At 49.5% G+C, this 24,095-nt stretch overlaps 1 protein-coding gene across 2 annotated transcripts in view; it reads right to left on the reverse strand.

Annotated features, from left to right (window-relative positions):
* Positions 1-24,095, reverse strand: part of DNAI1 (dynein axonemal intermediate chain 1) — a 60,576-nt gene that overhangs the window by 7,341 nt on the left and 29,140 nt on the right. For both annotated transcript variants that reach the window (XM_047829888.1, XM_047829889.1), the window contains exons 9-17: positions 23,740-23,874; positions 20,750-20,834; positions 17,319-17,436; positions 16,993-17,036; positions 7,444-7,691; positions 2,547-2,636; positions 2,329-2,416; positions 1,608-1,687; positions 30-178 (exon numbers count right to left, since the gene is read on the reverse strand). In XM_047829888.1, the coding sequence (XP_047685844.1) occupies positions 30-178; positions 1,608-1,687; positions 2,329-2,416; positions 2,547-2,636; positions 7,444-7,691; positions 16,993-17,036; positions 17,319-17,436; positions 20,750-20,834; positions 23,740-23,874 (1,037 nt within the window). The remainder of the gene's footprint in view (positions 1-29; positions 179-1,607; positions 1,688-2,328; positions 2,417-2,546; positions 2,637-7,443; positions 7,692-16,992; positions 17,037-17,318; positions 17,437-20,749; positions 20,835-23,739; positions 23,875-24,095) is intronic.

Here is a 24,095-nt window from a genome sequence, read left to right on the forward strand (position 1 = left end):
TGTGGCCTGAGGGAGGGCATGTGTCTCACTTGATGGTGTGGTCCCAGATCTTCACTGTCCAGTCGGAGCTGCAGGACATGAAGACCTTGGTGTGGTATGGGTTCCAGGACACAGCATCCACTGCCATGTTGTGGGCATCATAGGTGTCAAGGAATTTGCTGGAGTAGGATTTAGAGCACTGGGGCAAAGGTGAGGGTGGTGGGGGGGTCAGGAATGAGAGAGAGGTCAGCAGCCACCACACTTCCCTGGGTGCCCTGGAGGGTCAGAACCTAAGACTCCTCTTCTGTCCCCACATTATTGTCACCGCTGAAATGGGACTAAGCTACTGGCTGCTCTTCTCTGTGCCTTCAACACTAGAGAGAAAGGAGGGGGGGCGCCTGGGTGGCTCAGTCGGTTAAGCTGCCTACTCCGGCTCAGGCCATGATCTCGCGGTCCGTGAGTTCGAGCCCCGTGTCAGGCTCTGTGCTGACAGCTCAGAGCTTGGAGTCTGTTTCAGATTCTGTGTCTCCCTCTCTCTGACCCTCCCCCATTCATGCTCTGTCTGTCTCTGTCTCAAAAATAAATAAACGTTAAAAAAAGAAATTAAAAAAAAAAAAAAAGAAAGAAAGAAAGAAAGGAGGGGCTTAATGGGCTGGGGGTTGGGTGGGTAGGGAGTTTTCCTGGAGGGTGAGAGACAGTGCTGTAGTCTGCCCAGAGGATTCCAGGCCAAGTAGAAAAGGCCTTCCCTCTGGGAACCAAGGCCAAGCAGGCCTGGGGGCCCTGGGTGATGTGTGCCTTAGCCTTTGTCCAGGCCAAGGCCTGAGTCCACTCACAGCCTATAGAATCTTCTCAATAGTGATAAACATTCCACCTTGCCCAGGTAAGAGCAGGTGCAGAGCCAGAAGCAAGCCCCAACTCATGACTTCCCATTGGGTTTCTTGCCCAGACCATCATGCCCTTCCCTCTCTCCCTCCAGGAGATAGTGTGACTGACTAGTCTCTTCCCTTCTGCCTCTCCCACGCTGCCATAGGGAGGGGTGTACAGGGGGGTGGGGACCTCTTTTGCATTCAGACCAGCTCCGGCTGGGCCTTAGGGGCTCCCGGGAGGCTGCCTGTAATTAACATTCTGAGTCTTTGAGCCTAAGAAAAGCTTGCAGCAGAGCTATTTCTGGATGGATGGAGGTTCAGAAGGATGTTCACCTACTAACACTGAGACCTTGCAGAAACTGGCCTTGAAGTTCCATCCTACTGGCTGAGACACCCAGGATTCAGAGATTAATTTTCTTGTTACCTGGCTTTCAAAGCTCAGCTGAAGTTCTCATCTCTTCCAGGAAGTCTTCTCAGAATGTTCCAACTCCCCCCCAACACCCACTCCTACTTCTACTTCCTCTACTCCTAGGAAGGGAGGGAGGGCCCAGAGGGAAATGTGCCAGACTGGGCTAAAGTCACCATCTAGATTTTCATCCTCTTTCCTGCAGTCATCCACTCTTCCTGCCACTGAAACAAGTCAAGAAATACCTTCTCTTCTCCCAAGAAGCTTCCTAGAACTGGTCAAACCCTAAGATCTGTCAGAATAGGGTCTGTTGAGAAGGATAAACTCTCGTGGTTCTCAGGTCAGTGCTGCCTCACCTTGTAGATTTTTCCTTCCTCTGTGCCCACTAGGAACATATAATCGATCTCTTTGTGGAAGTCAAAGGCGGTGCCACAGCCTTGGGAGAAGAGGTACAGCAGTGTTAGACCGGTTCTGGGAGGGAGGCTCCCAGCACCTCCTTTACCCAGCAGACCCCTGTGACAGCCAGAGCTCTGGCTCTTGCAGGCTCTTGCAGGGGCTGGGGCTAGGCAAGCAAACAGAAACCGGCCGCCTGGCCTGCTGCTTGTCCCAGGCAGTTGGGACTGCAAACGGCCAGTGCTTTTGCAGACAGGATGGGGCCTGGGTAAACAAGGAAGGAATTGATTTAAACAGGGTCAGGGTCAGGGTAAACAGGGACAGGGTCTGCAAACAGGGACATGGTCTATGCAAACAGGGATATACTCTGCATAAACAGGGTAGGAATTGAGTAAACAGGGACAGGATCTGGGTAAACAGGGGCCTGATCTGCATAAACAGGACTGGATCTGCATAACAGCACCTGATCTGCATAAACAGGAACAGGGTCTGCAAACTGGGATGGGACCTGCATAAACAGAGAGGGTCTGCAAACAGCCAAGCACTGGGAGGACAGGGCCAGGCTTCCATCCAGCACAAGTGGAGGAGGGATTGCTTGGTAAAGGGGGAGGGCTACCATCTCTGACCCTCATGAGGCCTGAGTGAGGTGGCCGGGCCTGGGTGTGAGTGGGCTGGGGATCTTACCCACTGTGTGTAGCTGCAACCCATCGAGACCATCCGTGGTACCGCCCTCCACTTTCAGTTTGATGACATCTGTGTGAACCAGTTCGCTCTGCAGTCACAAGGGATGGGGGAGGGTACATGGGTGGGACCACATCAGCAGGGTTGAGAGCAGACTTTGCCATTCAGCTCCCCCCAAGCCCCATCTCCACCCCATATGACCCTTTCTGGGAAACAGGCACCTTTAAGAGCGTCCAAGACACAATCCTGCCGTCAGATGACACAGAGAAGAAGTTAAGGTTGTTGTCCATGTCATCCTTCTGCCACCTGACCTGAAACATCCCAAACCGTGAGCTGTGGGACACTGGTATGGTGTTGAGTTAGGGCTGGGAGCTGAGCAGGGCTCCCTCAAAAGTCCATGTCAGGTTCAGAAGCAAGTTCTGGGAGCCCATTTCCCAGAGTCCTGCAATTGGCCTTCCCTCCCTCCCTCCTTCCACCCATCTCTGTCTCTCTCATCCCTCTCTCCCTGACCATCTTGGGATAACAATGCCACTCAGGGCACTGCCCTAATGCCCTGGCTTGGTGTTGGAGGTGCCCAATTCCTCCTTGGGTTGGGTTCCAGAGCCAGTTGTAGGGGAAGATGGTGTCTCTGGTCTCAACCTCCTTATGTAGAAAGGGCCTGGAAAGGACAGAGTCCATCAACCAGTTTCCTCATTTATAAACTAGGAACCATAATAGCACAGGTTTGTTGTAAGGACTAAATGAGACAATGAACATGAGGCCCTGATGAGAGAACATTGCAACTATTAAATGTTCAATAAATGTTAGTGAATATCCTCATTATGACCCTCATCCTAGGAATCAGGGAGCCAAGGTTCTGCAGGAGAGTTTTTCCTGCTCGTTTGGGGGACAAGGAGGAGAAGGTCCCCTCCCCTGCTCTCCACTTCCAGGTGGGCTCTTCTCTAGGTGGTCTCTCCTCTGTTCCCACCTTCACTTCACTACAAGCTCCTGCTCCCAGAATCGTGCTCCCAAATCTCAGATTTGAGCTGCATTTCTGCATCTGCAACTTGGGGTTAATAACCGTGCCCCACCCATCTTCTCAGGGCTGGAAGAAAACATATGGGAAAGTGTTTTGGAGACAGAGCTGTTGTCTTATGAAGATGACACGCTTGAGGCTCAAGTTTCTGTTGCCAGATGTGGAGGCCTGGCCAAGCTGTGTCCCAGAGAGCTAGGGTGGGGCTGGGTGCCCAGAGCTTTCCATACTCCAGCTCTCTCCTGACCTCCCATGCTGGGATCCTGTCCCTTCCCCCTGTCATAAGTAGAGGCCCAGTGAGGGAGGATAGAACCCAGCTCAGCTTCCTGTGACCAGAGCTGTCACCATGGCTGTTGAGGGGCGTGGTTTAGGGGAGAGGGGATGGCCTGTCCCCAACCAACCCCCAGGCCTGGCTGATCAGAGCTACAGGAGGGCGGACCCAGTCCTGCCTGGGCCTGTCCTGTCAGCTGGTTCTTTTTTCCACTGGGGGGCCTAGAATACCACAGAGCCTCTGAGGTATAAGTCAGAGCTGGCCCTTAGGCTGAGACCAATTCCCCTTCTGTGTAAAGGTAGTCTCTTTAAAGGGGGGAGGGGACAGGGGGTGTCAAAGGCCAGGCTGTAAGAGGCGCTAGGGAGCTGCAAAGGGAAGTGTTTAATGAGCAGCCGCCAGCATGCATGGAAATTGTATTTCACACCCCACTTAGCAGCCTGATGCCCAATGGGGGTTGCTGTGTATATTTGCAAGTGAGCCTCTGTGTGTGTGTGTGTGTGTGTGTGTGTGTGTGTGTGTGTGTGTACAAGTCAAACACATGCTCCTGGGGTGGAGGTGGTAGTGTAAATGGTGGGGGGGAGGTGTCAGGTGGTAAGTGGGGTTAAGAGAAGGAAAGAATGACCAGGAAATTGATAAGGTAGTAAGGAGCAGATGAAGCCTGCTTAATTGATTCCTTCTCTTCTGCCTTATCTGATCAGGGCAAATATACTTGACCCCCATCTCTGTTCATCTATCCTTCCCACTGCCCTTCCCCAGTATAGCACAGGACACTCACACACACTCCAAAGAGTGTTGCTGGTTGAGGCTTCACAGTGGGGCTTGAATAGTGCTGGGCTACCTAGATGGGCTCGCTTGGGAACTAGTCTGTGCCATGGGGCAGGAACCCAGTCCCCTTTGAACAGATAGTTCTCTCCCTGGCTCCAAAATCTTCGATGGCTCCCTGCTGCTAACAGAACAAAGTCCTTCTATCTCAGCCTGGCATTTGAGATCCAAAATAACCTCTCTGGTCTCCTCTGAGACACAGTCCCTTTAAAAAGGACCTAGACTCTGATGTCTTTGGCATACCATTAACCAGCCTAAGCTTTCCTCCAGGCTCCAGGCTTATACAACCAACTGCCTGTAGGACACCTCCTCTGGCTTTTTAAAAAAAATTTATGTATGTATATATGTACATATGTATGTATTTAATTATAAATAATGTATGGTGTTATATTAATTTTAGGTGTTCCTTTAGCTTCTTGGATTCTGCCTAAACCTGCTCCTGCTCTGGCATTCCTACCTCTGTGGATGCTCTACTGGGTACTCCCAACCAGAGTGCCAGGTAGCATCACCAATTGTTCCCCTTTCTCATATTTGCCTAGTTTCCTTCTATTGATTTTATTGCCTCAACAGCATTTGAGCATACCTTCTCATTTCTATCTCCACTGCCCCTGCTCTAGCTCAAGTTTCAAGATCTCTCATGCTGCAGTGAGAGAACATCTCCAAGACACAAGCATGACTGTGTTACTCCTCTGCCCCCACACTCTCTGATGGTCTTAGGAACCTTGTGAAAGTATCTTAGAGGACAGGAGTGACAACAGGGAATGTTCAAGCCAGCAGGACCTTGATTCACCAAAGCAGCCCCACCCCCCACTGTTAATATGTTGGAATTCTGTACTAACACTTCATGAAACCACTGCCTTAAAGTCCAAGATTCCCACTTGCTAGAGACGCATACTCACAACTGGGTGCCTGTGTTTTCCCAGGTCCTCCCTGTCTCCTGCACTGTGCTCCAAATGGTGTGTTGCTTCCCAGCAGGCCATGCTGTTTGATGCCTCTGTGTATTGCACATGTAACCCCTTTGTACCCTTCCTTATCTAATACTATTTTAACTAAAATCTATACTTCATTCGATTTTCTTAGTTTTCTCCTAATATCCTTTTTTTTGGGTCCTAGGATCTCATATTATATTTAATTGTCATTAACTAATACTTTCTCACCCCTTACAATTCAGCTCAGGTGTTTCTTCCTCTAGGAAGACCTGATGCTCCTGCCCCTGCTCCCTGTCCTGGATAATCTAGATGTCGCTCCTCAGTGCTCCCATGAGCCCTCTTTAGCATTTAGCATATTGCCTTGTCCTGCCTAGCCTATGGCTGTGGTTATCGCCCTGCTAGGAACCCCAGGGACCAAACCCTTAAGCACCCTCAGCTCCCAGAGGAGCAAACAGAGAGGAGTTACTGAGATGAATGAGGCAAGGGGGAGGGAAAAAAGGGAATAAGAAGTCAGGAAATGAGCGAGACAGGAAGGCCCCTCCCATGTCAAAAGCCATGATTCCTGCCAAGAACTCTTGAGTCTTTGGTTTTGCAAAGGCAGTAGCCCTGCTTTCCTGACAGGATGGTGGGAGAGCAGAAGGCCATCCCTGTCTGGGTGGGTTCCAGTCTCTCTGGCACCCACCCAGTGAAAGCAATAATGTGTCTTCTGCATGCCCCATTTCGTTTCCCAACCTGCTGTCTGATTCAGAGAACATAGCAGTGCGGCAGTGGGATGGTTGACCTTGGCCCCTTGCCCTCTCCTGGGCTTGAGGAGGGTGGTCAGGCCAATCAGAGATGCTCTGTGCTTTGCTCTGGGCTGTGTGAGCCAGGACAGCAGGGGCAGGCCTGATGCTTGTTTAGTCTGATCTAAGCAGGTCTTTTCTCCTCTCTTGGGTCTTGATGTCTGCAGATAGCCTCCCCTTGTCTGGAGACCTCCATGTACCTGGAGGCAATGAACTAGAAGGTAGGATTTTCAGAGGAGAGAACTCTTGAGATTGTGAGTTTTGGCCCCTGCTCTGGTGGAGAGTAGGGGGGAGGATGTCTTATGGAAGGGGACATCTGAGCCCTGACTCTGGGTAAAAGATAGAGTGGAGAGGACACCATGTCCCTTGTGCCTGGACAGTCCTCCCTCTGTCAGGCCTGTCTGGGAGATGAGAGCCAGTTCCTAAGGCTGGTGTCCACATGACTCAGGTAGCTCAGGGCCAGAAATGCAGGGATGCAGAGCCTGCCTGGAGACTCTACTAGGGCAGGGGGCTGAGGAAGATGAGAGGACAGAGTCCCAGCACTGCCTGAGGAGCCCAGAGATTTTGGGGGGACTTAAGGCAGAAATTTATCCTTGGATTTCCCCAGACCTGTCCATGGGTAAGTTGTATGCAGCCTCAGAAGGAGGGGGACTTTTGGAATACAGTAAGGAAGGGTCTGCGAAGCCAGAGCTAAGAGACTTTCTGAAGATGAAACATGAAATCCACTCCTAGTGCGATAACATGGGGAACATAGGGTGAAATCTAGCCCTAGTGTCAGGGTAATGGTCCCATCCTATGCCTGTCTGGAGAAGAGCGATGCTACAGAGAGGCCTCAGGGACAGACCTTACCTACCAGGCCTTACAGCCCCACCCAGAGGGCAAACAGTGGGCAGCACCTACTCCTGTCTGGGAGTGCCCCCAAATCTAGCCCAGATGGCAGAGGAGAGCCCCCATGGGGAGTTTAGGAAGCCCATACACAGGGAACTGGAGAACTGGAGCCCTTGACATACTCAGCCGAGTATGTCTGTGAGGTCTTAGAGTCTTCTAGCCATGGGCTATGAGTCACTGATCACTGCACCTAAGAGACCCTTAGCAGACAGATGCGGGCCCTCTTGATAGCAGCACGGGAGGAGCAGACCCAAGCTCACTGCAGACCCCTTACCTCCTAATAACCACCTTTTGCCCTCCTCTGCACCTTCTCACAGCTCCTTGGCCTCTAAGCTTGCCTATGGCCTGTCCTCCCCAAGGTCCCTCCTCCAGGGATCCTATACCCGTTTTTCCCAATCCTGGTTTGAGGCTGACCTGCCACACAGGGTCCGTGTGCTTGCCAGACTTGGGTGAGCTGCGGAAGGAGGGCTGGGAGTGGGGCTTCTTGAGGTTGTAAATGGCCACATTACCGTCGTAGTGGCCCACCACCACCAGGTAAGGGTGGTCCACGTGCATGTCAAGACACATGATGCCACTCTCGCTGCTGAAGATGTATTCAGGGAAGCTGGGGTTCTTCATGCTGTAGAGCAGCAGCATGCCCCGGCTCTGCTTCATGAAGTCATCTGTCCCAGGGAAGAAGCCAGGCTGTGGTAGGATTCAGCTGACCCCCATGCCCCTCCCCCACTGGATGGACAAGATCTGCCTGCTCTGCTTGTCAGAGAGAGTGGGATTCCTCTCTGGGCTTCATCTCCTCTCTCTCGGAAATGGAACCAGGAGACCTGACTTACCCCTTCTTAGGCTTCATGGGAGGGTCCAACAGATAAGTTGACCAGGCTTATCTGAGGGATGGACAATCATTCTCCTTAATCTCCCTGGGGTATAGGAAAGAGGGATGCAAGCTCAGAGCTGCTAGGTGAAGAATGTGTGTGGGCTTGGGACGGAGCAGTAACCTCAGAGAGGGTTCAGGAGCCCAGCCCAGGGGCAGGTGGTTGTCCTTAGATGCCTGGATAATGCCCATGTGTTCCCCACGCCCAGCCCAGGAAAGGAGTTCAGTTTCGACTAACATGGAATTGTCTCTACGAGTTACAAATTAGCCACCTATGGGCATCTTCCCATACCCTCTAGTGCCACAGTCCCCAGCTGCAGTCTGCACCCTAGCTATAGGCATGCTCCCAGAATTGAGAGGTCCCAGGACAGCCGGTCATCCTTCTGTGTCATCCTTCTGGCCTGAGCACAGCTTTTGGTCATCAACAGTGGACCACTCATACCCCTCCCTGCCTGTCTCGTGTCAGTGGGGAGCCTCCTGCTTACTTTCATTCTCTGCTCATGTGGCACCCATCCTCATAATGTAGTCACTGAACATTATAGTCTCATCCCTCAAGTCTAGCTCTCCTGCCACCAGTCCAGGACCCTTCCCAAGCTCAGAAGAGGAAGTCTAGAGCAGCCCCCCATCTCAGGGACCCTATGCTAAGGGAGACTTTTAGCTGAGATGAGAGCTGTCCTCCCTTCTCTGCCGGGCTACCTCTTTTGTCCCTGGCAACTGCAGGCCTGGGCCGTCCAGACAAGGTGGCCAGTCCTGAAGTCTGGAGCCCATGGGTGGGAAAAATAAGGAGGACACTCCAATTTGACTAGTCTCGATGAGTCATTCTTTCTGTCCTATTCCTAATGTTGCCCCTTACTCAAGGGAGTAAAGTGCCTGGGCTGGGCTCAGGGACAGTCTGTATTGGGTTCCCTGGGCTCTGGACATAAGCTTGGCTACAGTTACCAGATACCCCCAACCCAGGCACTCTGAAAACATCAGTTGGTACACACTGGGAGCCAGGACTAGGGAGCAGGATGTAGCCAGGAGCCAGGCTGACCTTAGGTGGGTAGAGTTGGAAGCTGAGGCAAGCTGGCATGCCCACCACAGCAGCTCTCTATGGGGGAGACCACCTTCCCTTGCTAATCCTCACCAACTCTGGGATTCCCATTGGGAACCCCTCCAGTGATCACTTGCAAAGGAGGCTTCGTGTGCAAGGAGGGAGTTGCCCCTCCAGTGGAAGGTTCCAGGGTGCAGCTTGAGCCATGGGGAGGGCACACAGTGGTTCAGGAAGGAACATGGTTATGTTCTGGAGAAAGTGAACCTCCCACAAAGAGGAGGAGCTGGGGGCTTCTAGATCCTCTGGAGCCAAGTGGGTCACCCTATGCCTGGTACTATCTCAAAGCCAGTAGGCAGTTGGCAGTCCCTCACCCTGTAGGGCTCCTTCTGTATGGCCCTGAGGGATGACTCTCAAAGGGAGAGATTTGTAGCTGCTGAAGGAAGTACCCCACCCAGATCATGCAGGTCTTGAACTGGGCAGCGTGACAGTCACTTGTAACTCCTTTTCTTCATCACACAAATCCTGAGCACCTGACTGGGCCTCCCCTTGGGCTGGACTGTGGCAGGGACAGAGACACTGCACTGTTTATGTGGGCTTACCCTCAGCAGTCCTTAGTTTGATGAGAGAGCCAGACCCTGCAGCTGAATGAGGCCAACCCCTCCATGGGTAGTCAGTGGTAACTGCCAGGCCACAGGAAAACTATTGATGCCCTTAATGTTCAATCTGTCCTTGATTCTGGGCAAGACTGACAAGGTTAGTGTGTAAGAACAAAGGTGAGTGAGTGAACAAAAGAGTGAATGAAAGCATGAGTAAGTGGGTGACTGAGATGCTTGGACTGAGTACTCAGATGCTCTCCTTATTTCACCAAGGGGCAAAGGCAGGTATGACCCTCGCACTTGCTCCTACTGTGGCATAGGACCTGGCCCCTTGAGGTACAGCAGTGGTGACTCACTTTCTCTAGACAAACTTTAAGCACCCCCTGCCTCTGCTTGTGTACACAATACCTTCATGACCAGTGAAATGACAAAAGGAAGGTCGGAAACCCTAGCCTGGCTTAATAATTCTGTAGTGAGGACACCTCTGGCCTGCTCACAGAACCACTGAGACTATAGGCTGGACTTACAGCTCCAGAATTTTATAGATGGGGAAACTGAGGCCAGAGGGGAGAAATAGTGTGCCTGAGTGGATCAGACCCATCACATGGTGTTTGCCTTATGCAATATCTTGTTTATCACTGAAATTACACTGTACTAATATGGTATTCACATGGAAGTGGAGAAGGGAAGGGATACCAGACTTAATGTGGTGGTGGTGACTGGAAAACCAGTCTAATCTCTCCAGAATCTGGACTAGAGAACATGTAAGGGATGGGGTAGTCAAGCATGATAAGGGGAAACTCCTGGTATAGAGAAACATGAATTTCAAGAGACAGGGACACAGAGAACAATCAATCACACAAAGACCTTAGACCTATCTTAGTTCCCAAGCCATATGCATCCTGACAATAAGTCCCTGTTTCTTAACCCAACTCTAGTGGCCTCTGTTACTTGTAACCAAATGAGCCCTCCTGACATAAAGATCACAGTTTCTTTTCTTTTTTCTTTTCTTTTCTTTTCTTTTCTCTTTAAGTAAGCTCTACACTCAATGTAGGGCTTGAACTCACAACCCTGAGATCAAGAGTTGCATCATGCTCTACTGACTGAGCCAGCTAGGAGTCCCAAGATCACAGCTTCTAATCATGGCTAGACTATGTGTTTCCTAAATGCCAAAATCACAGTGGAAGAACACAGAAAACTCTCATTTAACTGGGGCTTCCACTGCACTCCATCTTATTCTATGATCTTCTCATCCCTGAATCCAGTGGCCCCTGTGAGACCTCACTATTTCATTCTCTAAGTATACCCTGTGTGACATCACAGCCCAAATCTCCAACAGTAACATCATGATACCATCATCTTGTCTTCCAGAAGTCCTAAAATGACATCACTACTCAGACCACCAGTGGTCCCCATGTAATATAATCACTCAGGCTACCAGAAGTCTTAGTGATCATTGCCCAGCTCTCTAGCATTCCCAGTATGTTATCACCGACCAGCAGCCTAGTGACATCATTGCTCGGCCCTCCAACATTCCCAGGACAATGCCACCAACCAGGAGTACAACATTGGCATCAAGGTCACCTACAGTGCCTTGGTTCCCAATAAAGACTAGAATCTCATCAGGCTCAAGGCTTACAGGGCCCTGGGCCCTGGGGTACTTTGTCCTGATCCCACAAATTCTCTGGTTCCTCAAAGTAGCTCCAGTAACACAGATGGGGGCCCCCACCTCCACACTCCGTTGTATAGTGGCAGAGACTCTGAAATCTGGGGCCCCTGAAGGAATTCCAGGTCCCTCCAGGCTACAGATTTCAGTAAGTATATGTGACTATGTAGAAGGGGAGGAGGAATAGAGGAAGGGAAAGAGGGAGAAAGAGACAGAGAGAGGGAGGGGGAGGCAGAGAGAAACAGAAGGATAGAGAAACCACCTAGTCTGTAACTCTGAGACAGAGGGAGAGGGCTGCTGGCCTGGCCTTAGCTCCACTTCATGCTCTTGCCCTTCTCCAGGAAGTCTTCCAGATCATTCAGCCTCTCCTCTGTGTGTGCCCTCTCACTCTTCTCTACCTATATATATGTCATTATGACAGGTGGTCATGAGCAGGTCTTTTCCTTAGCCTGCCACAAGACTCCATCAAAGAATGGAGTGAGCATGGCTTGGCCCAGCAGGTTTATTCTTTCCAGTGTAAGGGTTGCCTCCTCCTACCCCTGCTCTGCTGGATAATATCTAAGGCCTCCCTGACTCTGACCTTCAAGGATTCATAAGATTCTGGGAAGGAGAGTCAACCCCCGAATAGAATCTGATCTGGCAGTTCTCAGAAAGCCATGGTCTCAGGGGAGGGAGTGCTTAATTCCACCACAGACCAAAGCTCTCACTCCCTCAGCTCCTTGTGCTAGGGCCCTAGCAGAGTAGTGCCCAGGGAGGAGTAGTTCTTCTTGAACTGCCCCAGTGGGGGCCGCAGTCCCACAGGTCCACCCCTGTCTTGCAAGTTATAGCTGTAGATCATAGGGGGCCACTCTGGAGAGTTGTGGCTGTCAGGGGAAGCCTGGGCTCTTGCTCAGGATTCAGGGAAGGCAAGGCAGACAAAAGGCATGTCGGTCCACCAGGATAACACCAGGTCAGTGGCCAGAGAGAAGTAGGTGCCAAGCTGCAGAAACCAGTTTACCAAGCCAGCCCCGACAGCAGGCTTCTCCTCTCTTCACTGTGGCTTTCCAAATGAGTCCAGCCCAGGGCTGACTCCAAGACAGCAGCTGCTTAATGACTCCCTTATTAAGTCTGGCAAGAGGCATTTGGAGGGGGGCTGTGGCAGGCAGAATAACACCCCCTAAAATGTCCAAGTCCTAATCCCTAGAACCCATAACTATGTTATTTTGCACAGCAAAAGGGGTTTTGCAGATGTGATTAAGTTAAAGACCTTGAGACAGGGAGATTATCTGAGTGGATTATCTGGATTATCTGAGTGGACTCAGTGTAATCACAGCGGTTCTTATAAGGGAAAGAGGGAGGCAGGAGAGTCAGAGGAGATGTCAGAATAATGCAATTGCTAGCTGGAAGGGGGCCACAAGCCATGGAATATGGGCAGCTTCTAGAAGCTGGAAAAGGCAAGGACATGGATGTTCCCCTAAAGCCTCCAAAAGGATTGAAGCCCTGCTGACAACTGATTTTTTTTTTTTCTCAGTGAAACTCATTTTAGACTTCTGACATTCAGAACTGTAAGATAATAAATTCGTGTTGTTTGAAGCCATTATGTTTGTGGCATTATTGTAGCAATTTGTTACAGTAGCAATAGGAAACAAATATAGGCATTCGGGGAGGTTTGATCCAGACTCTACTAGGAATCAGAGGGAGAAGTCCCATAGATAATAATCTTTCTTGGGATGGTTTGGAAGCAGTGTTTCTAGAAGTCAGGAGGATGGATGCAATGATCCCCAGCTGTTCTAACCACAATAACGAAACCCTCCCTCAGTTTCCTACACCTGGCCCTGCCACCTTGGACTCCAGGAATAGAAATGCCCTTTGGGTTAGGGTTTTTAGTTTCCAAAGGCAGGGGACCAGCCCAAGGCTTCCCCAAGAAATGGCATCAGTGCTAGAGGGTTCCAAACCTCCAGGATGGCCCAGAGGCCATGGTGCCAGGCTGGGTTCAGTCTCCCAGGCAGCTGGGCTTTGCCGAGCACTCTCATCCGATTAGAAGTCATATTTAAACAGTGTAGGAAATAAGAGCAAGGCCTTGGAGACAGAATACATCAAGCGGGACATTTAATTTGATTTAGGGAAAATGAGGCAAACATTTGAGAACCTAAATAACTAACCAGTAATTAAACTAACAACGGGAATGCCCTTGCACTACAACCCAGCGAGCACAGTGGCCTTTATGGACTGTATTTACAAAGAGACCTGACAACATAATTAGTCCTGTAAATTTTACGCAGCCTGCAGCTGAGGAGTGATGGATTTTGTGTGTGGAGGATGAACAGGGAGAAATGAGGTGGATGAATTTCCATTTTCAGTAAATGAAATTAACACTGCTTAATTAGTGAAGCTGACAAATAAATGATCAGGAAAGATTTAAGTCCCTACAAGTGTATCTCTGGCCTAGGCAATCTCAGAGACAGGCCAGGATGTGATGGTACAGAGTGGCAAAGGGTTTAGTGCTGGGACTCAGGGCCTGACTTTGGTCCCTTTTAATGGCTGCTCCCAGAGGGAAGCGGGGCTGAGGGACAGCTAGCTCTTCTGCCTTTCTTAGATGTAGCCCACTGCGAAGCTTCTTCCTCATCTCCGTGCGATAGCCAGTCAGAACCACACAGAGTGTCCAGGATCTGTTCCACCATCTCTGCCCAACAGATCATGAGGAGTCCTCATTCCCCTGCTATCAACTGGTTAACGGGCTGGAAAGGACCCCTTCAGTACAGTAAGCTGATAGAATTGCATCCTAGCTTTGCCCCATGGGCCATCCCTTCCTAGACTACTTTCCCTTGCCCTCCAACGTTCCTCCATCTGCTTTCACCTGCTGACAGCATCTTTTTCCACGCTGCTGAGACATGGAGCCTGGCCCTAGGGGACATCCCAGTGTCTGCCTTATATGCAGATTGACATCCCCACCATCTCATACCCAGTAGCCACACAGGGGAGGCAGGTGCAAATGTGTCTTTGCTATTGCAGGCAATTTCCTGGACTCCCTTTTCTCCACCCATTTGCTCCTGACCTGGCCTTGCTCCAGCCAACCTGCTCTATGCCCAAATAGGAGAGTGGCCCCAGTCCTTCTTAGGTATGTGCCTACCCCTTCCAACGACCTTCTTGGCAGTGTTATAGAATAAATATCTGGGAATTCCAGGCAAAAGGAGGTCTGGGCTGAGCTCATAAGTATCAAATCCAACAACAAACCCAAATTCTCACTCCAGTGTTTGTCTGCCTGAGGCAAAGTCTGATGCTGGGAGGCTGGCATATGGGAGTTTCCAAAGTCAGTGTGATGCTGGCAACCCAGCTGCTCCTCACAGTGACCCCATCCGGTAACTAGGGTGCCTAGTTTTTTCCCTGCCTCTGCTTTGCCCTCTTTCTTCCAGGGGGCTTTCGGGGTATTCGAGAGCACAGGACTCCCAGAGGTGACCTCAGAAATGAATGCAGGAGCCCTTCTGAGTCTCAGTGCAGACTGGCTCTGCTCAGGCCTCTGCAGAATGGTGCTGAGATGTGCAAGGTTCTGGAGAAAGATGCCCACATGCAAGCTGGCCAATAACTCTGGTGCCAGTAGCAGCAACAGCAAATACCACCACCGCTGCTGCTGGGGCCTGCTCTTTAGAGTAGGTAGGGGCTTGTCTGATTCTCTTCCATCCCCACAGCCCCCTTTCTCTGCTTAGGTCCCCTGAGACTCCTGCAGGAAAGAGAGGGAACAGAATGACAGACAAATCAACAATGATTGTCCTTTATATGTGGGTAGTTCTTATAGTTCACAGGGCCCATTTGCTTTTCTTTCAAGTGTGTCTAGCAAAAGCCCAGGAAGTCTGGCAGGTGTCAGTTTCTTCATGTCACCAATAAGGAAGCCAAGGCTCAGAAGATACTTCTGGGGGCACCTGGGTGGCTCAGTCGGTTAAGTGTCTGACTTCAGCTCAGGTTGTGATCTCACGGTTTGTGAGTTCGAGCCCCATGTTGGGCTCTGTGCTGACAGCTGGGAGCCTGGAGCCTGCTTTGGATTCTTTGTCTCCTTCTCTCTCTGCCCCTCCCCAACTTGTGCTCTGTCTCTCTATGTCTCAAAAAATAAATGTAAAAAAAATTTTTTTTTAATAAAAATTAAAAAAAAAAAAGAAGACACTTTTGGCCCCAGGTCACACCACTGGGAAGTGACCCTCCAGCCAGAAGGTCTGCCATGTGGCCAGCAAGGGACAAGGAGACCTTTCCTGGGTGCATGCCTGCCTAAAGGAGACCATTGGGTCTGTCAGGCTTGGAGTCATCTATTCCTGAAGGGTGGGTTACTCTTCTTCACTGTTCCTGGCTAAAGCTGCCCCTGTGGGTAGCCTCTGCACGACTCCAGCCAGCCTGCCACCCTGCTTCTGGCCCTGGGTGAGAGGAGGATGGGGGTAGAACTGATGCAGTTTCTCCTCCCACCTGCTAGGGAGTCTCCCTCACCCCTGCCTCTGTCCTGGGCAGAGAGCCTGGGCTGAGAGGAGCCTCACAGGGGGTCCACACCCACTCCTTGGAGGGCCTGTCCAGCCCCCAGGTCCTGTTCCAAGCCCAGTAGCTGCAGCAGAGCAGGAGGAATGTGCTAGTTCCCTGCCAGAGGGGGAGGGTGCTTCCAGCTTGGCAGCAGCCCACCCTCAGGAGTGGGGACACAAAGCGGGCATTTAGGGCATCCTCAAAGGCAGCCCAGACCACGAGACTGGGAGCAGCTCCAAGGTCTCCTCCCTGAGAGGAATGATAAACACCAACTCCTCCTTGCCCCCCTCCCACCTCCCGCACCCTGGTCAAAGAATGGGCTGGGTGGACAGGCGGTCTGAGGGGTAGAGCGCAGGAGCTTGCATGTCTGCCAGCCAGGAGAAGCTTGGAGAATGGAAGGTTTTTTCTGTTCACAGAAGCTGATCCTCCCAGCCAGGGAACATGCTGTTAGCTTGGGAGCTGCGCTAACATGAAGTGTGGGGCCCTCTCCCGTTAGGAAAAGGGAATGTCCAGGCCAGCTTGGAGGTAGTGGCTTCTGCAGGGACCATGGAACATGAAGGCTAAGCAAACTACCAGGGGTGAGGGGGGCACTGGCAGGAGTGAGAACACCCTGGACAATAGTGGTCTTCCAGGGCCCAGGGGCCAAGTGATGAACATCAAGCCCTTGCCCCCACCCCTGCCTGTTCCCGGGGCCGGATCAGGAAACTTCCCTCCCTCGGCCTCACCATCCAATCTCTCCCCAGGTCTGGTCCAGCCTACCTTCTCAAGCTTACCAAACCTACTTCTCCATCCCCGGTCCAAAGTCGTGGTCCAGATACTGCCATCTCTTCTTGGGGTGCCTTACCAGCCTCCTAACTGGTTTCCCAGCCCCCACCCAGTCTCATGTCTGCAATTCCCCCTGCGCTGGTTCTGTCCCTGTGCTTCTCAAATTCCTTCAGTGATTTCCCCTCAGGAGAATGTCCAAGCTTCTTAGAATGACTTCCCAAACCCTTTGGGGGCCAACCCTGGCTTCTTCAACAGCTTCATTTCCTCCCATATCTCTTGTGCTTCTGGACCTTTGCATATGCTGGTCCCTCTGTCAGAAGTGCCTCCCCTCTTTCTTCACCACAATAACACATTCAAGGCTCACTTTGGTATATTCCTTCACCCAGCACCAATTGCTGGTATGACTGTCAGTCTTCCCCATTAGACTGTGAGCCCCTTGAGGGAAGTGACTATATCTTAGTCATCTTACTTCTTTCACATCTGGCAAAGAGCTCTGCATTGAATAGGTACTTAAATGTTTGCTGATTGAGTGAGCAAAGGAACAAATAGCCAGATTACTTACAGGAGCCATGTCCCACTGCAAACAGATCATTGTACTTTGGGTTCCTGCAAAAGAAATAGAAACCCATTGGCCCAGGAAATGAACATGGCTTTCCTGTGGACATGAGCGTTCCCATGAATACTGGTGCCTAACTATGCTGCAGATATCTACTGTTGAGTGTTGAGACCTGGGATAATCCCATAATCCCTTAAGAATCCCAGTCTCATTTTTTTTCTATAATGCTACGTGTCATCCTCAAAGTAGTTAAGTGCAGAAGTGCCGTGCTCGGGGCTTGGCACCCAGGAGGCGCTCAGGGGCTCCGGGTTTGCTGCAATGTCTACACTCACCAGCAGAGGGCGGTGACGGCCAGGCGCTTGGCTTTGTCATTTTGGAATTTCCAGAGCGGCAGCAGAGTACCCTCTTGGTCTCGGTATTCGTCGGCAGCATCCTCATAGTACTTAAAATCTTAAACAAACATAGGTTGAATCAGCCCTAGGACTGCCATTTTATGGCAAGCCCAGGTCCGCCACTTTCTGTCTGTATCTCCTTGGCCCAAACAATCAGACTCTTTGTGTTTCAAAGTGAGAACATAATAGTACCTATCTCAAACGACTGTTGTGAGGCTTACATGTTAATATATGTAAAGTACTTAGAAAAATACCTGGCACCTAGTAAGCTCTCTATACGTGTTATTGTTACTGTCATCCCTGTTGTTGGAGGCAAATTACAATAAAGTAGCCACGTCCCCATAGATAAAATCCCAGGTTTGTCCGTCCTTGTATCTGCGGCTAAACCCCACTATGGTGAAGCTTCTTGGATCCCTGATGGGTTCTCTGAACTTAAGTTCATCTCCAGCCCTAAATTGTCTCTGCCTCCCATTTCCTCCAACTTAGGCAAAAGCTCCATCTGTCCTTCCACTTGTCTAAGCCAGAAACGTGAGTAATCCTTGACTGATCTCTCCATCATCTCTCATATTTTCCTTCTGACTACTTTTAATCCATTCACTTCTCTCCAAACCCATAGCCACTGCCCAGGCCCCAAGAGCCATTGCCTGGATTATTACACCATCCTCCTAACTGGTCTGCCCACCTCCAGTAACTCCTCCTCCAGTCCATGCTCCACAGAGCTACCTGAATGCAAATAAATAAATCACCTCACCACACTACCTCCTTCAACCCACTGAAAATCCCCCAATGGCTCCCCTTGCACATGGCTCCATGGTCAAACCAAGGCTCCAGACCATGACTTCCATGTCATTTCCAGCAAGGTGTTCACATAACCTCTGTATCAGTGTCTGAAATGTCCTGCTCCTTCATCTTCCTGGCAAACTCCTATTCATTGAAGATCCAGATTAAACTCTTTCTCCTCTATGAGGCCTTCGCTTTCTTGTTGAGCAGAATTCATTTCTTCCTCCATTCCAGCCCTGTCTCTACTGAAATGTGTGTCATGCTGTGTTGCTTCTATTTATCCTTTTGGGTGTCTCTCCTACCAGACAGCTCCTGGGGAGCAGGAAGCATGTTATATTCATCTCTCGACTTGCAGTGCCTAGCACAGGGCCAGCCATAGAGCAGACACCCAATGACTGTTCAAAGAGTGCAATGAAATAAATCAACAGAAGTGAAAAGTTTCTGCCTTTTTTCCAATCAAGGGTAACCCATTAGAAAACTAATCCTCTCATCCAACACGGTCAAGGACATGCCCAGGCACTGCCCCCAGCCTTGAGGTTGTGGGACTACATTCAAACCTCAAAAATGTCTCAGAATAAAAAAAGACTTGAGTGATCAGAGGCATGAGCCTTGATCATATCAGAGATCTCTGAACTTAGGCTATCTTTGAAAATACTTCATTTCAGAAGGAGATTAATTGGTAATACTTCTCTGTTTTCACTTCTTCATGATTACACTTTCCCAAAGGGAAAAGAGTATGCAATTAAAAAAAATCAAAGTTCAATGCATTTTTATGTGATTGTGTTCTTACAAATGAAAAAGGTTCACCAAGGCCAATTTCTCCATGGATATTAATCGTGTTTGCAGCCCTTTGGTGGGCTGGTTGCAGAGGCTGGGTTTCAGGAAGCCAAGCTGCGTGAGTGACAAATTCATTCACAGCTGCTGTGTACTTTGACAGCTTTGAAAAGCACTCAAGGTCGTTTTCCAGCCTGAATGATAACAAGGGGGCTTGTTTAGGCTTCTGGTCTTGGCAGCCCTGGTTTCTATGTCCCATGGGTGAGCAATGAGCATCAAGTCACCAAGAAGAGCCCTAGGCTGTCAGCAAAGGAGACCAGCCAGCAACAAGGAGCTGCCAACTTTGGGGAGGCAGCTGCTCCAAATAAATGCACAACCTCTTAGGGAAATACAAGCCACTTGGGAATGTGCTGTTCATGCCATGGGAAGGATTCTGTTTCCCTGGCTCTGTCAAAGACACCAGAATTTCCCAGGCCCCCAGGATTTAAGCATTTCTGAATCAATCTCTTTCTTCACTTCATCACTAATTAATCACCAGCATAGACTTATTGAATGTTTTTTTTTTTTTTTTTTGAAAAGTCTCTTCCAGCCCAGTGGCTCTGTAGCTTTGTGATGAAGTGCTTTAGGTATGGATCTAAGGGGCTGTGTTCAAGTCCTGATTGTACCACTCATTTGTCATACTAGCTACTATTTTGAACAAGTAGCGATAGCCCAAATTTATCACCTATAAAATGGAGATAATAATGGAATTCACCTGACAGTGTGTCTGTCAGGATGATATAAAATAATACAAGTAAATTGCACAGCACAATGCCCAGTACATAGGCCATTCCCAGTGAATGCTGGTGCTGGTTTTTCACTCTTATAGCTGTTTCCTTTTCTCCATTTCCTGGAAAAGGTGTGGTGAGGCCCACTCCACCCCACACCTGAACCTCATTTTTGTCTCTGTCCCTGTATTCTGTCCAATTGCATCCTTCTCCAGATATACTCTCACTGGGTTGTGTTCCTGCCTGGACAGAATCTTTGAACTGTCTGCAGAAAAAATCTCAGATTCCCTGAGATATTCCAGGCCCTTCATTAACTGCCTCCAATCACCTCTGTAGCCTGAGCTTTCACTACTTTCCAAGAAACCCCTGTTTGAATCATTGAGCCTGCTGCACTCTATCCCCAGAGACCAGTCCCATTCATTTTTACCACCGAGTCACTGCTTTTGCTGTCCCTTGCCCAGAACATCTGCCCTTCTGCTAGTCTACTCACACTCTGCTTATCCCTTGGCACCTAGCTTAGCCCTCCCTACAGCCTTCCTTGACTGTTGGCACTCATCCCTCATTTCTCTTCTTTCATTCTTGAGGATCCCCAGAGAAGTTTCAGTCTGCATTCTAGCATTTATATTATCTCCAAGATGGACACAGTAGAGAAAGAACATAGAATTAGGGAACTCAAGACCTAGATTTGGGTCCTCTCTGCCATTCAGCAGCCAGGTAGACTTGCCCTTACCTGCCTCTTGTGTAAAGTAGGGGTAATACTCTCTGCTCTGCCTACCTCCCAGACTGTTGCAAAGATGACATTGGATCACTAATATGTAAGTTTTGCTGCACTATTGTCAGATCTCATCACTATACCCATTTTTCTTATTCCATTGTTTGTAGTTGACCTGTGTGTGTCTTGTCTCCCTAGTGACATCCAGAGGAGGAAGGGATTAGTTTTTCTCCTCTTGCACCCCTATAGTACCTAGCATGGGACACTCAAATACTTGCCTTGTATGAGGAATTTTTAATACAGGCAGTAATAGTAGTTGCCAGCACTTCAAATCTTACCTTGAGCAACATCATCATAAGTGTTCTGGTTGACCATCCGCTCCACGATTTTAGCAGCCTGAGTCACTTTGGTGATGTCATCACTCTGTGGAGATACAGAGGCCACAGGCCCTCTTAGCTAGCACCTGGAAAGGTTATGTCTTGAGCCACAGCCCAGACTTGCAATTTTCTCTCTGACACCACCCACCCCTGATAGTTCTGTAAAGATATCTCTTCATGCCTCCAAAGCCAGATCACCTCACCACCCCCTTTGGGGAATGCCCAGCTCTTAAATGGCACAAGGAGTTTGCACTGCCATACTTGGCCCCTGGGTACAGCCTGTCTTGTACTCTTTCATTCTGAACTTGTTCTGGAGAAGGCATATCTCAGAGCACAACACAAGACATTGAAGAGTATTGAAGGGGAGAGCAGAAAATGGGAGGTAGGAGGCTTCTTTAGTGGAGACAGAGAGGTTTTATCATCTCAGGCAATGACAAAGACTCTCATTAAAGCCTCAGAGAGCTTCTGGTCCAACAGATATGCTTGTATACAGGGAGTAAAAGGCAGAAATGACTCCTAATCTAAGGCCTTGCCCACTGCAGGAAGAAACAAGCTGAGTGGGAAACCCTTGAGGAGCTTCAGAGCACCAGGCCCATGGCTGTTGAAAATGAGATTTACTAGCAGTGCCAGCATCAGGCAGTGGTTAAGAGAATGGATTCTGGAGCCACACAGACCTTCATTCCCTTCCTATCCCATGCATTAGGAAGGAGCCAGTTGGCAACTTTAGGTAAGTTACTTAAATTCTCTGAGTCTTAGAGTACACATGATACAGCGGGGATGGATAATGCCACCTGCATCTGGGGTCATTGTACTATACTAGCAACTATACATAATCTTGGGTTCTCACAACAATCTTACAAAGTAAGATCATTAGGATGTCTTTACAGATGAGGAAACAGGTTAGAAAAACCTAGCTAATAAGTAGCAAAGCCAGGATACAAACTCAACTCTGTGGATTCCAGGTCCCATGCCCTCGGGCCCACACAGAAAGCCAGTCCCTCACCAGTCTGACCACCTTTGCATGGTCCTGGCAGTCTCCAGGTTCCAGATGTGTGGTGGACCACTGCCTCCCTTGTTCTGGATACTATACTACTTGAGAAGACACAGCTTTTTATTGGTTCTGACTAAATTTGTGGCCTCTCAGACCTTTCTGCCATTCCCATCCTAATCTTTCAGATCATACAAGCCTGCATTCATTTCTGTATATTCATCCAAATGATTAATGAGACAGAAATCTGAGATCTATCATTGCAGACTTTCCTACAGGGTATCATAGAGTTATTCTGCTTTCCCCCTCCCACTCACTTGAGTTTTATACCAACCTCGTCAGATGCAGATCTCTGAGAAAGGGGTGTCACTCTGTACATGCACTGGGCCTGAGCAAAAGATCACTCTGTTCTACATAAAGCCAGGGCCAGTACTTGAGATTCCCAGTTAAAACTCAATTCCCTTGCTTACAGGTTGCATACTAAGGTATTCACTGATGTTGGGGGGTATCTTATATCCCACAATGTTATGCCTTCACTGTAGCTTCTTGGTCCAGAGAACTAAGCTCTGCCTGCATCACAGCCTTCAATGTCAACCAAAGCTGGAAGAAAGTGCAGTCCTACTTCCCTGGACATATTAGACACCAAGTCTGATATACATGTTAGATCCCAAGGGCTTAGACCCAAGGACAATTTTCACTTTCAGCCACAGGGATATTTCTTTTCTTCTCTGGGTCCTGGTGGCTGCAGTTAAAGTTTCTGCAATAATAGTCCTGGCACACAGCCTATAGCCAAACCCTTGATGGATCTTCAAGTGAAACTTGACCCAGGCTAACACCCTCTCTGAAGCTCCTAACCTCTAGGGAATAGTACAGGGGAAGTCAAGGGTCTGGACAAGGCAACCCATGGGACAGGGACTTCATCTTTCACTTCAGAGTTCCAGTACTCAGCATGATCATGATCACAAGTGCTTGGTCTGTAATTGAATGAAATGGAATTGGGGCAGTTTATATTAAGCCAAATCAGGGAACTCTTAAAACTCCCATAAAATGTGACTTTTATCAGGGACATGTAATTGAGTGTAAGTGGGCATACCTCAGACAAAGGAAGCAAAACTTACTTAAACTCATCTGGCTTCCATAGCAAAATCGCTTCCCGGAGAGCTGTCTGGGAGCTCTCCAGGGTGCTGAATCCAGACCTCATCTTTCCCATCCTATTACAGGCCAAACACATCCATACTGGGACTCTGGGTCCTGATTCAGCTTTCTTTGTGTTGAAAGGACAAATGTGGCCCTTCAGCATCTCTCTGTGGTGATCTTCTTTGTGGGGACCTATCACTATAACTTCCATAATGATCCCCAAACCTACGCTGGCTATACTCACAATGAGCCCCACAAAATAGACCTCTATAATGACTCCTATTATGTTTCTTCATGGTAAATCCAGCCCAGAGTGGCCACACCCATCAGCCTGAACCTGCTGGTGTCTGTGATCAGCCCTGACTTAGCATCTGGCCCATAAGACTCACCTAAAAGATTGAGCACAAAGAACCCAAGGACTGAAGGTCAAAGAGCAAATCACTCTCCAAAGCCCCATGACCCCTTGCTCAGGGAGGTGGTGCCTTATTATCACATCCCACCCCATCCTGAGAAGACTCCTGAGCTCTTTCAGGGTGTGCATTGGGCTTTCAATAACATTCGTGTCTTCTGTTGCCGCCTAGCCCCCAAACCCCGAATCCTTGCTGGCCTCCAGACCTATATAAGATTAGGAAGAGGTGTGGAATGCCAGAGGCAGCTGTGGCTCTCTTCAAACCTTCCTACAAGGAAATAACTATTCATATTTCAACATTAGCTCCCCACCTAAGGTCTGTAAAGTCCTTCCAGATAGCCAGGCTTCTCTCTACCAAGAGACCAAGATCCCACTCAGTCATTCTCTGTGACAGATCCATGGGAAACCCCACCAAACCTGGGACTCCATAGATGTCATCTTCCTCATGGCCATCTTCCCCATTTTTTTAGCCACTGGTGTCTTTGTCTTCTCTTTCTCTTTGGTCTTTTCCTGCTTCTCAAGCTCCTCTACATAGGCGTCGTAAATCTCCCACTAGGCAAGGGCAAGATGAGAAGGTTCATTGCAGGGCAAAATCTTCACCCAGCCAGCTTCTATTCAGCTTTTAGAGCTTGAGAAATAGATTATGTCAGGCCCTGTCACATGCCTTTATAGCATCCTCTACTTGGCCCACTGTATGTATTCAATGTCTGTCTTCTGTGCTGTCAGCTCTAGGACAGGAATGAAGGAATTCTCAGGGCAGTTCTGGGATGGGC

This window comes from Prionailurus viverrinus, chromosome D4 (genome assembly GCF_022837055.1).
Source record: "Prionailurus viverrinus isolate Anna chromosome D4, UM_Priviv_1.0, whole genome shotgun sequence".
Taxonomy (NCBI): domain Eukaryota; kingdom Metazoa; phylum Chordata; class Mammalia; order Carnivora; family Felidae; genus Prionailurus; species Prionailurus viverrinus.